General features: G+C 36.3%; 1 protein-coding gene across 1 annotated transcript in view; it reads right to left on the bottom strand.

Moving 5' to 3' along the window:
• The window catches only part of LOC145277020 (leucine-rich repeat serine/threonine-protein kinase 1-like), a 611,216-nt gene that overhangs the window by 422,391 nt on the left and 176,670 nt on the right, over nucleotides 1-12,155 (bottom strand). Inside the window, exons 18-19 of the mRNA XM_080128624.1 lie at nucleotides 3,772-3,866; nucleotides 222-344 (exon numbers count right to left, since the gene is read on the bottom strand). Of these exons, the coding sequence (XP_079984750.1) occupies nucleotides 222-344; nucleotides 3,772-3,866 (218 nt within the window). The remainder of the gene's footprint in view (nucleotides 1-221; nucleotides 345-3,771; nucleotides 3,867-12,155) is intronic.

Here is a 12,155-nt window from a genome sequence, read left to right as displayed (position 1 = left end):
GACATGATAGAAAGGTTCCTATTGCTCTTGGGATTTGTACACAACTGGCAAACTAGTAGATGGTCAGCAACAAAATAAGAAAACCAGTTTTCATCAAATGGAAATGGAATCATGTCGTCTTTTCTAGTGTGACAATTTTATCATTCCACCTGTAGAGATACAGTATACATTGGCATGACTCCTGCTAAACAGAAAACAAAAGTCAATATTGAAGTACTTACCATTGATAGCAAATTTATTGACCTCTCTGATAGTGACCACCTTTGCTAACTGGTCACACAACCACTGAGGGTCAAGGAAATAAGTATCGGATAAGTTGACATCTTCATAATGACATAAGACACCTATAAAAACAAAGGAAAGTTTTATTACAACTGCATTAATCAAATTTAAATTGTAACAAGTGACTCAGTTTTGCCTGGAAAGAATAAAATCATGAAAATAGAATTAAAAATGTGCCCTAAAATATATTTTAACTAGTAGAACCTGTGGATTTGTTTTTTTTTTTTTGTTTTTTTTTTTTTTTTTACAAAGGAGTCCCCATTTATCAGAGCCCCACATTATTATTATTATTTAAATTTTCCTATCTTGAAAGAGTATAAAATCTACTACATAATCTAATCACACAGAAGAAATGTTGTTAGCCTCTTCCAATTGTATCATTATGTTGATGATAGATGCTCAACTAAACTTCAACCCATCTGCAAAACATTAACAGCAAGAACTTGTCTAGCTATAACCACATAAAAAAACACTTTCCTTTTTCTCTCCACCAAAACCAAATGGAAATTATATAAACCAAGTTTTTTCCTTGTAGAACAAATTACGATGAATATTATTTTAATTGGAATTCATGATTGCGATGAGTATTACGTATTAATTTAGTTATTACAAACTATTATCAACATCTTTTTTAGTTGTTGTTTCATAACGTTTCGGCCAACTATTTCTCTGGTCTTCGTCAGTTGGTGGCTGCAACAGGATAGGAACTCAGAATCTCCTAACTGCATTCTCATCAATTACTGCCTTCCATCGTTGTTCTTCGTCTCACCACATTTTGGCTAACTAAGCCTCTGGCCAGCTTTGGGTAGGATTGAAACCGCTATCTTCAGACAATGCTCATCTGGAACCGTAGAGATTCAACGTCTCTATCCACTACGCCACGGGTCTCGAAGGGAGATCATGGTTGGATTTTTTGGTCTTATAAATCCATGTTTATTTATTATCAGATCTTCCATGGTCGGGTCCGTACCGATTGGTATATATATTATTTTAGTTGGAATTCATTATTGAGATGAGTATTATTTATTAATTTATTTTATTATTTATTAATTTATTCAGTTCCTATCCTGTCGCGGTTACCACTTGACGAAGGCAAGAGGAAAAGTTGGCTGAAAGGTTATGAAACAACAGCTAAAAAGAGGAAGATAATAGTCCACCATAAATAAATTAATGATACCATAAATTTACTTCCCAACCAACTACAACATGGTCGTCTTCAAGTCTAATATGAACAAATACCTACTGAATTGTCGTCATCTTGGATCATCAATTTATCTCAAGTAATCATCTGCCGATCCTACCCATCGTTTTTGATCCTCTTATAGAAATGATTATCGTCAAATAATAAAATAAAACTTAAATGAAAATATGAATAAGCATAAGATTTAAAAGGAGTTCTTATTATTTACTTGCCTCCCCATGAGGGCAGACACAGACACAATGTTGTTTTTTAACTATGTGGAAAATCCAGGTCTCCATTAAAGGGCCCTTCAGATAAAAAGAAAAATTTAAATTGCCTCAGTCTAGAAGGATTTCTTGAGGATAGAACAGATGAAATAATAGTGTCAGAACAAATACTATACTTTACTCCTAGCCAAAATGCCAGAGAATTGAACGAGTTATTCATGTAAATACCAATGTAAACAGGACTTAAGAGTAAATGTTATGTTTTAGAATTTTTGAATTCAGAAAAAATGATTTGCATTATTCAGACTACTGTTCCCATCCCGGATGTAATTTCCCCAATGTTTCAAACAATGTAATCCCTGATCCTCTTCAGGTGCATCTTGTCAACTGAAGGATGGAATATAGAATTTCGAACTGTACTCCAAATTCATACTAGTGCTGTATACATAGACATGTAGCACAGCAAATATAGTTGTTAACTAATCATCAATTTGAAATGACAGTCTTCTGGAGGTTAAAGGTTACAATTCTCACTATAAGTGTAATATTGTCATCTATATAATTTATAGTTTGCACTTTTAACAAAATGTGGGCCAATAGTATATACACAATGATAGCTGTGGTTTTCGTAATCAAAAAGATACTTGTTAAATCAACATCAAATTTTATTTACATTACAGTGATAGTATGACAAGAGAGTTCAGGTCATATATGGGTTAGTGTGGTTGGTCGGTGCAACGATGGTAGAAGTGTGACTCTGGCTTTCTCTCATTCTCTCTGACTGATGGACTTTGTTTATGTCTTATATTGACATCACCCACATTCCTTGATTGGGATCTGAGTGTTCCCTTATTTTGGCATTCTTCTTCGATTGCTTTGCTGCTTTGCACTTTTAGCAATTCCAATACAATCCAAATATATTCTCACATTGTTTCATGATCTCGATTCTTTGATTGGAATATAGGATTGAAATCATCGCTTAGGTATCTGATTTACATCTGGTTTTGCCCAGATCCATAATTGTGTGTATGCAATACATCCGATATTTTACCAGCATTGTTAATCTCCTATGCAACACAAGCAAAACCAATTAAAAATAAAAATATTACTTAAGAATTCTACCTGGCCATGGCTGACAGAATGAAAAAAATCTACTCTTGTGAATTAATTAAAGAGTTCAGTTCTAAATTCTGTATAGATTCCAGAGTTTGAAAAGATGCATCTGAAGAAAGACAGAGGTTATATCGACTGAAATGCGAAAGTAATTAATCTAAATAATGGAGTAAATGTTGACCAACATTCTAATCCAAAAAATTCCAATAATCCTGTATTTTTAATCTCTTCTTCATTTTTTTTTTTTTTAATTGCTATGTTTTACAAATGATTCATTATTTAACCGGAATTTACTGATGTGATTTATTATGATTTTCATTAAGATTTTAAATAAAATCCATCTTCTTAACTAGTAATTCGATCCTTTTGAATAAACTGATCCAGTGAAACTAGGTATGATTAGTAACCTAATTAGTTGAGGATAGAATTGAAGACATGCTCTTGTTATTTATTTGTTTAAGAAAAACAAATGGATGACAAGAGCGGGTGTTTGTTTTTTTTTTCTTAAATTAATCTGGTTAGATTAAATGACCAAATAAATGAATCAACTCAATAAGAACAATTTTATTATATTTTATTAATCTATTTTATTTATTATTTTTGAAAACACTTACTTTTCATTGGTTGACTGACAAATAGGAAAAAGGGCGGGAATTATAAATTCTTCAAAGAGAACAGTAGCACAAGGTGGCAACCTGTAGAATCAGATAACAGGTTGGGGGTAACTGTCCAAGCTGATCTGATGAGTAAGAACCCCAAAATTGGCAAAGAAGACGGCAATCATCACTAGGAACCACCTAAACGCATTCAATGTATTTTGCGATTATGAAAGAAGAAACTCTTCAAAAAGTGATTTACCATAAAATAGATTTATTTTTCTATTAAAAAAAAGCATATCACTAACTTTTATAAATATGGAAGAAATGATTCAATTAAAAAAATGATATGTGAAAAGGAAACATTACTTACCATTTTCATGGAGGAAATGTGTAGCTTGATCCAATTCTGCAACATCTCTGAAGGATGTTCCGATACGTTCCATCATTTTATTCATAACTTGAATCCTAAAATTACACAATCCCAGATCATTTTACTCCTTAGTTTTATTAATCTTTTTATAAATCTTGGCTTGAAATTTCTAAAATAATTGTATTTACATTTACAGGTGAACTGAAAACATTTAATATCAACTCAAGAAATCTCAGAATGATTTGTCCTTTTGGTTTGATTAATTGTATTGTTTTATGGCATATCAACCTTTTTTTTTTTTCAGATTATATAATGCCAAATTCAATCTTTTTAGTTAAAGTTTCTATGCTTCAGGTTCTTTATATCTTCAAATATTTATTCATGTTTGGTTTGGTTGTTTTGTAGAGAAAAATTGTTGATTTTGTTTTTGATTTTGCAGAACATGATTGTGTTTTGCAAAAGGAAGGGAGAAAAACAATAGCATTATTGTTTGGTGCACTTTAGGTCAGGAAGACGGTATCTTCAGACAGCCTGATCTTGTAGCACTTAATGCATTTTGGATCAATGTTTTTTGTTTTTTTTACATAGGTATAACTACTTATCAAGGCCCAGAGACCACTCGAGGATAAGGGTTAAGAGTGTACAGTAGTCAATTGGACAATATAGTAATCGTTAGTAATGGAAATTCAGTAAATTTGTTAACTTAAGTGGAACGGCTCATCAAGAACTTGTTTACGTTGGACTTGAAGACCATCAAATTGTAGTCAGCTGGAAAGCAGGAAAACAGAACAGAGTTTCACAGGTGTGCAGTTCTAAGAAAGAAGCTTTATTCATGGAATCTACATTTAGATTTAGGCACAGATAAAGAGTGGGGGGAATTATTGATAGCGTTTTCAACTAGATGAGTGTTTCTTGTGAAAGTTTGGCGAGGGGGGGGGACCATAGATTGAAGCTCAGTCGAGCACTTGCCATGAAAATAACGATGAAGCAGAGACAAACTTGCAACATCTCTTCTGTGAGATGGGGGTTGCAGGGAAGAGAAAAGGACATCTCCCACGAGGCTACAAAGTCTATTTTGAACTCTATCAAGGCAGGACAAGTCCTTTATCCTGCCCAGATGTGGCAACAGTACTCCATCCTTGGACGTACCTGGCTCTTATATAGATAGAGAATCGCATCAGCAGTGAGATATTTACTGGATCGATAGAAGGATCCCACCATTTTTCCAGCGGCCTTGCAACAGATTTGATGTACGTGTTCCATTTAAGATCAGGAGTAAAGGTCAAGTCCAGAAGCTTGTCAAAACATGAGGCCTCCCCAAGACAAGAGCCATTCATTTCAATCGGTGCCAGATGGGATCAGAACATTGTCATTATTAATAATAGTATTATCAGAAATATCATGGTTGTCTTTACCTATACATGAAAATATTTAATATAATTTATAAGCCTTATCTCCAGGTGGTGGCTAAATAATGTAATTCCTATGTTAGTCTCATAAATTAATGAAGTTATCTGTTTTATGAATGTTGATTTAAAAAATGTTCCACTAACAGCTAAAACATGAAAAAATGAAATTGGCTGATAAAAAATGAAATGGTTCAATTCATGATATGTAGATTGATGGTGAAGTTCGATAACCATCATTAGCATCACTTTTTTTGTTGTGTTATTGTCAAGAGGTCACTCGGCTAAAAATTAAAATTTTCTAAACAAAAATTTTAATTCTTAAATTAAAATACAAAAAAAAAAAAAAAAAAAAAACCCACTTTTTTTCACTTTATTTCTAATTCACCTCACTAAATACTTTCTGTTGTTGTTGCAATGATCAGCTTCTCTAGCCTACACCACATGCAAAGTCATGGTGGCACATGCATCATGGTCCTGTGCAAAGCCATGCAAGAATTATGATTCCATTATCGAAGACCTGTGAACCTGAAAGCTCAACTGTCTTGCTAGGTGGTTGTTGTCCGGGTTCTCTGACACACTTGTATTACCCAGGCAGAGAGAAGATGTAAGAATCTAGACCAGAAACCAAAGATACTGGTTTTTATTATAAAGTGGAAGATTATTTGGTTATCATTTGCTAAACAAAATTGGCAGCAGCGGCTCCCATTCATGTATGAATATCAGGTTCTATTGTTTATCTCTCTTCTTCAGTCAGTTTCATTTTGTAGGGAATTTATTATTTAGTATTAATGCAATAGTCTCCATTTCTAAAAGTTAAGATATTTTGACATGAGACAAATTCTGTTATGAACTTATTATGTTTACAGAAATTTTAACTGACAGAAAAATAGTGATAGACAAAATGTCTATTATGTTACTGAATTTTTTAGATGAAGATTAATTATTTATATTTTTTTTAATTCTCCCACAAAGATCCGTGGCATAGTGGATAACATAATTAGCAAAATTCAGTTGTATGTTACACTCTCCTGAAGGTTGAAGGCTCAAGCCTCAGTGTGGGTGACACTCAAAATACAATTGCAAATCGTTTAGGATTTCTACCCAGTCATTACTGACAGAATGAGAGCATGTTGCCCTCGTGGATTAAATAAAGGGTTCTGTTTGTAATTCCGTACAGATTTCAGAGTTCAACAGAAATATTCCAGGGTTCAACAAGATATACCTGAAGAAAGTCAAAGGTTATATTGAAAATAACACTCAAGATCAGAACAGTAGTTCAAAGAATCTAATATATTTATATAATTTGTAGCTAAGAAAATTATTCAACTAAGTCTGTAGAAGAAAAAGCTGTAAAACCAACAATAGAATCCAGCTGTACAAATTGAACTAATGTTTTTTTTTGATTAAATGGAATATTTTTTATTGCATGGTTACAATTCTTTTCTGTTAAAATTTAAAGTGAATTTAAGTTGAATTCAATAATCTAAAACAAAGAACAGAAAGAAAAGAATAAAATCTACAACAAACAACTAAAAAAAAGAATATTGTATTCTCGTGAAGGTGTGTGTATGTTCTTTAAATATATACACGTGTATGTAACGAGTGTCATATTGAATGTGCACGTGTTCCTCATACGTGTGATTGCTTAGTTTTCAAAATGTCACAAAACAACTGGTTGTGTTCAAGTCTAACGTAAATAAGTTCTTGATGAGCCGTTCCATATAAGTTATCAAATTTACCGAATCTTCATTACTAATGATTACTATATTGTCCAATTTCTACTGTACACTCTTTAACCCTTATCCTTGTGTGGCCTCTTGGCCTTAATAATGTGGTGATGCCTGTGTAAAAAAAAAAAAAAAAAAAAACTTATCTGGTGTATGTTCACATAACAACAAATAAGTGACGAAATGTACATCTTTGTCTTTTGCCAGACAAAAGAAGACATATCTTCAACAAAAGGAATGAATACCACTCTATGGGGTTACAACATTTGGCCAATTAAGGAACACACTTAGCCCATCTTTGATCTTGTTGGACGGAAAGCTGCAACAAAAATTCTACCACAAACAACAAGCCTTGGGTTTTTTCGGCAAACTTTACTCTAGAATGTTGTTCCCATCTTAGAAAGGTTGAACACTGATACAGTCCTGTCTATATCTTAATTATTGCTGCTGGATGCAATCCTGTCTCTCGACTGTTTCTCTCGACCACCGATTCGGACTTTCTAAAGTATCTAGAAACTCGTTACATCATGTATCTACATAACCAAAGATCCTTACCTGATCTTTTGACACGTATCTTTGTTTATTAAAACCAAACATTCCAATCCTATTTATTAAACATCCTTCTAAACATTTTGTTTTACATATTTCTGGCTTAATTTTTTTTTTTTTACTACATTTTCACCCTAAACAAGGCCAATTGCCACTTTGGTGTAGGAAGCTACTATCAGGGGCAACAACTACTGGGGTACTATGTAGGGATTTGGGCAGCAAGATGTACGTTCACGTTGAACTTCTGCACGTCAGTACAGTTGGGGAAGCAGGGACCTGGAATGGAATTCCGAAGTCTTGCGGTTCTGGGGAAGAAACTATTGGAGTAGAAAGATCTTTTACATCTAGTGATATCTACAGTGTGGGGGTGGGATTTAGCAGCCTGTTGGGTTTGTCGAGGGTGTTCACGTCGTGGGAGCACAAGTGCTTGCAGTTCGTCAGAGCATTCACTATTAAAATACTTGTACAGGCAGAGGGATGCAACGTTTCGTCAATGGGACTAAGGCTGAAGCTTAGATGCCAGTTCAAGGCCTATCAGATTTGCAACTCTCTTTTGAACCTTGTCAAGGAGCGAGAGACTAGTAGCAGATGCACCAGCCCAAATATGACAGCAATACTCCATACATGGGCGAATGGTGGCCTTATAGAGGTACAGGATACTTTCGGGTGTTAGTAGTTTTCTAGCACGGTAGAGAGAGCCCACCTTCCTTGCAGTGGCCCTGGCAATGCCTTCAATGTAATTGTTCCAACTCATGTTTTCTGTAAACGTTAGGCCAAGGAGTTTGAAAGATGTACTCTCAGATAAAGAGTCGTTGGCCATTGCTATAGGTGGTAGAGAAGGTTTCTTGTAATTATTGAATGAAACTAGTTTAGTCTTGGCGGCATTGAACGTGACCATCCATTTTTGTCCCCATTCCACTACAGATTGGAGATCATCCTCTAGTGTTTCTGCCATTTCTTTAGATATGTGTTCATTTGTTTTCCTGTCATGCCTGTTATAGAGTGTGGTGTCATCAGCATATATACCCATCTTAGAGGCAATTTTGTCAGGGAGGTCATTTATCAATATCAGGAACAGTAGAGGTCCAAGGATAGATTCTTGGGGCACTCCCGCATTTATATCATATTGTTTCGATGTACGACCGTCGAGAACAACCTGGATTTTTCTCTTATCTAAGAAGGATTTAATTATTTTAAGTATTCTACCAGGGATACCGTATGATCTAATTTTCCTAAGGAGACCCTCATGCCATACCCTGTCAAAAGCCTTAGATATATCTAGAGCTACCGCTCTGCCCTCCCCCGCTTTGTTCAGTGAATGGTATATACATTCAGAGATTACAGTTAGGATGTCTGCTGTGGAATGGGCTTGTCTAAATCCATATTGTTGGTCAGTCAGAAGTTTAGCATCTGTAAGGTGATGGACTAGAGCATGGTTAATTAAGGTCTCAGATATTTTGGCAAAAAGTGGGAGGAGGCTAATGGGGCGATAATTTAATGGGTCAGTTCTTTCGCCAGAATTCTTGAATACTGGTACCACAGAAGCAATTTTCCAACAGCCCGGAAAGCAAGATTCATTAAGGCATTTGTTGTAGAGTTTAGAGAGAACTGGAGCTACTTTGGCTGAGCACTTTTTTAATAGCACAGCTGGGATGAGATCGGGTCCACATGCTTTTGAAGTGTCAAGTTTTTTATGAAAGCATGCACCTGAGCAGGGGTTATTTTCAGATCTTCTAGCGTGGCGTCTATCCGCATAGGAAATTCAAGTAAGGGATGGTTGGAAGGGTCCAGTGTGGAGTTTGAGGCAAACCGACTGGCAAGCATGTTAGCCTTCTCGGTTGCTGAGCAAACAACCTCGTGATTTTTGGTTAGTGGGGGAATTGTTGATTGCCTATTATTTACTACACTGTTGTAGATTTTCCAGAAATCACGAGTTCCTAGTTTTTGTGCTTCGATAGGTTTTTTAGTGGTTTCAGTAAATTTACTCTTAGCTGTCGCTATTTCTTTCTTAACGTTACTTCTAGCTTCTATGTAGTTCTGTCTGTTTGAACTGGACTTATGTTAAATCTGCGGTATGCAGGCTGCCTTTCAGCAATGGCAGTAGCACAAGTCGAAGTAAACCATTGGGGAGAGTGGGGCTTGCTATAAAATTTCTGCATGGGAACATGCGCTTCGATTGCAGTTTGGAACCACTTAGTGGTCTCGTTTGCACACTGTTCAGCAGGAAGAGAAAAAATATTTCCCCATGGGGCATCTCTGATAAGATCTCTGATGGCTTCCCAATCAGCCTTTTTATAATATCTCATTGTTTTGAGCACTGGCTCTTCAGTTTTGGCTCTAGAGTTTAGGGCGATTTCAACCATTATCACTGCATGATCAGCGTTCCCAAGTGGGCTGTCAGCATTCGTTATACAATCAGCGGGAACTGTGGTCAAAAACAGATCTAGAAGTGATGCATGTTGTTCTTCCTGGTCAAGGAAACGGGTTGGAAATGTAACAATTTGTGATAGGGAATGAGATATAGCAAAGCTACGTGTTGAGCTGCCCGCTAGATCTGTGTGAGTAGAGAATCCAAGCCAGTTTTTGTGGTGGACATTAAAATCACCAAATACATGTACTTGTGTGCTAGTGTCGAGGGAGAGTGCTGTGTCTATGCTGTCAGAGACTTTGTTTATTATGGTGCAGTCCTGAGTCAAGGGAGAGCGGTAGAGAGAGTAAAAGTAGCTAATGTTGTGTTGCAAGTTTATGTTATGTTGTATGTTTAGTCTAAAGCACATAAAGGCTTGATCATCCGATTCTAGGTTTGTTTCTCTAGTCAAGGGAAGGGTATTACGAATGTAAACTCCAAGTCCATGCATGTGTCTGTCAGAGTCCTCATGGTAGAGTGGGAGATATCAAGGCATATTAAAATGGTTAGAGGGGATGGATTGGTTGGTTGGTTGTTTTTGTTTTACAGCATATCAACCCTTTTCAGGTTATCTAATGCCGAATTCAGTGATTTTGAAGAAAAGTTTTTTAATAGAATATATTTGTTTTTTGGGTTTTTTTCAAGTCAGTTTCTATTCAACCCATAGTTGGGATCCTAACAGGTACTACCACTCTGGGTCAGAGTGGACCTGGGAGCAATGGCAATTAAAGGGTGGCTCCACACTCTCCAAAACCCACAAGCTGGGGCCTCACCATCGAATATAGTTTAAGATCATAGAGGGGATGGAGGAGTGTAGGTTAGTCTCACTTAGCGCTAAGATATCCAGAGTATTTGTTAGGAGAAATGCTTCAACATCAGCTAAATTAGTTCTAAACCCACGGATATTTGTGAATGCAAGCCTCCAGGGAGGAGGCAAGTTGGATTTGTTTGACCCTAAGCCGGTTTAAGCTTATTTTTAGATTGTACTGTCGTCATATTTTTTTAAGAGTTTCAGTTTAGGTAAGGGGGATCTGAACAAAACGTTATGCAGAGCATCAGATATGCATCACAAGTAGACCATCAGCTGACCTTTCTTCAATTAGGATTGTGGCCTCAGGAAAGCCTACCTGGGATGAGTGCAGGGTCCCTTTCCATGCGCGACATGGCACTACAAACATCCCAATATTTTACAATTGTTGATGGAGAAGCCGCTCCAAGTGCTACCAAAGAGTTAGGGCTCCTGTACTATGAGTTGGAAACAGCAGCCAGGAACTGTCAATCCGGTATCCTCAACCCATCAGAGGAAGGTCAACCCAATCTAATTGCTGAAGCATATATGGTACTCAAGCACTCTCAAGTATCCAGTTTTAGGGGTGGAGTGTGTCAGGAGTGGGGAAAACGGCGTTCATTGCCCTAGACAAGAAACAAGATCTACTACTGAGTGTTTCTGTCGAATCATTGTGATAGCATCTCTGCACCTGACTAATAGGCAAAGAAGGAGTATGGAAGCCGGGCGATAGACAGAGCCTATCTACTCCTTAAGCAGTTTAGGTTTGCAAACTGGTAATTTGTTTGAGTCACCAGTTCTAGGAAGGTTGTCATCCAAGACTGAAGAGGCCTCCCTCCCCTTTGGTTTAGTTTCAGAGTTTACCTTCTCCTAGACAGATGATCTGGGAAGATCTACTGGGTCCATCAGCACTGAGAGGGTTTGCTCCGCGCCTGGGTTCTAATCCAGATATTTCTGCGACCCCGCGTGGTTAGTTAATGTTACTGGGTTAGTTTGTAAAGGTTATATATCTGCTGAATAGTTACACTCCTAAGATTGTAAGAAGGCTTGTTAGAAAGGAGATAATGTGGTTTGAGGCTTTCCCTTCATATTTTTTAATTTTATTCATGTTAGCTTAGATCTATGATGACGTTACAGTATGAGTAGGTATTAAGAATTGAAGTATGAGTTGTGCCCAAACTATATTTTAGATGACAGGAGGGTTGAGATCTGAGTGCAATATAGTACGGATAAAACAGTAAGTTTCGAATCATGTATAATTAGGTAAATAGATATATGGGCAGGTTTTCAGTAGATACGAATAAAGTTGAAGTTGTAGGTATAAAGTGTGTTTCTATTATTGAGGGAAGATAATTTCAGCTTTCAAGTAAGAGTCATGGACATTTAGCATAACAAGGAGTATCGGTTCAGTCTCGTATTAATCGTTGCAAAACTATCTAGGAGGAGACATAGTTATTTTTTTATTTATTTTTATTTTTTTCTTGGCATGCAGGTTAGACAGAGGT

Source organism: Euprymna scolopes, chromosome 5 (genome assembly GCF_053919585.1).
Source record: "Euprymna scolopes isolate OS-2025 chromosome 5, ASM5391958v1, whole genome shotgun sequence".
NCBI classification, from domain to species: Eukaryota; Metazoa; Mollusca; class Cephalopoda; order Sepiida; family Sepiolidae; genus Euprymna; species Euprymna scolopes.
Note: the sequence above shows the minus strand (reverse complement) of the source record. Positions and strands in the feature narration are given on the sequence as shown.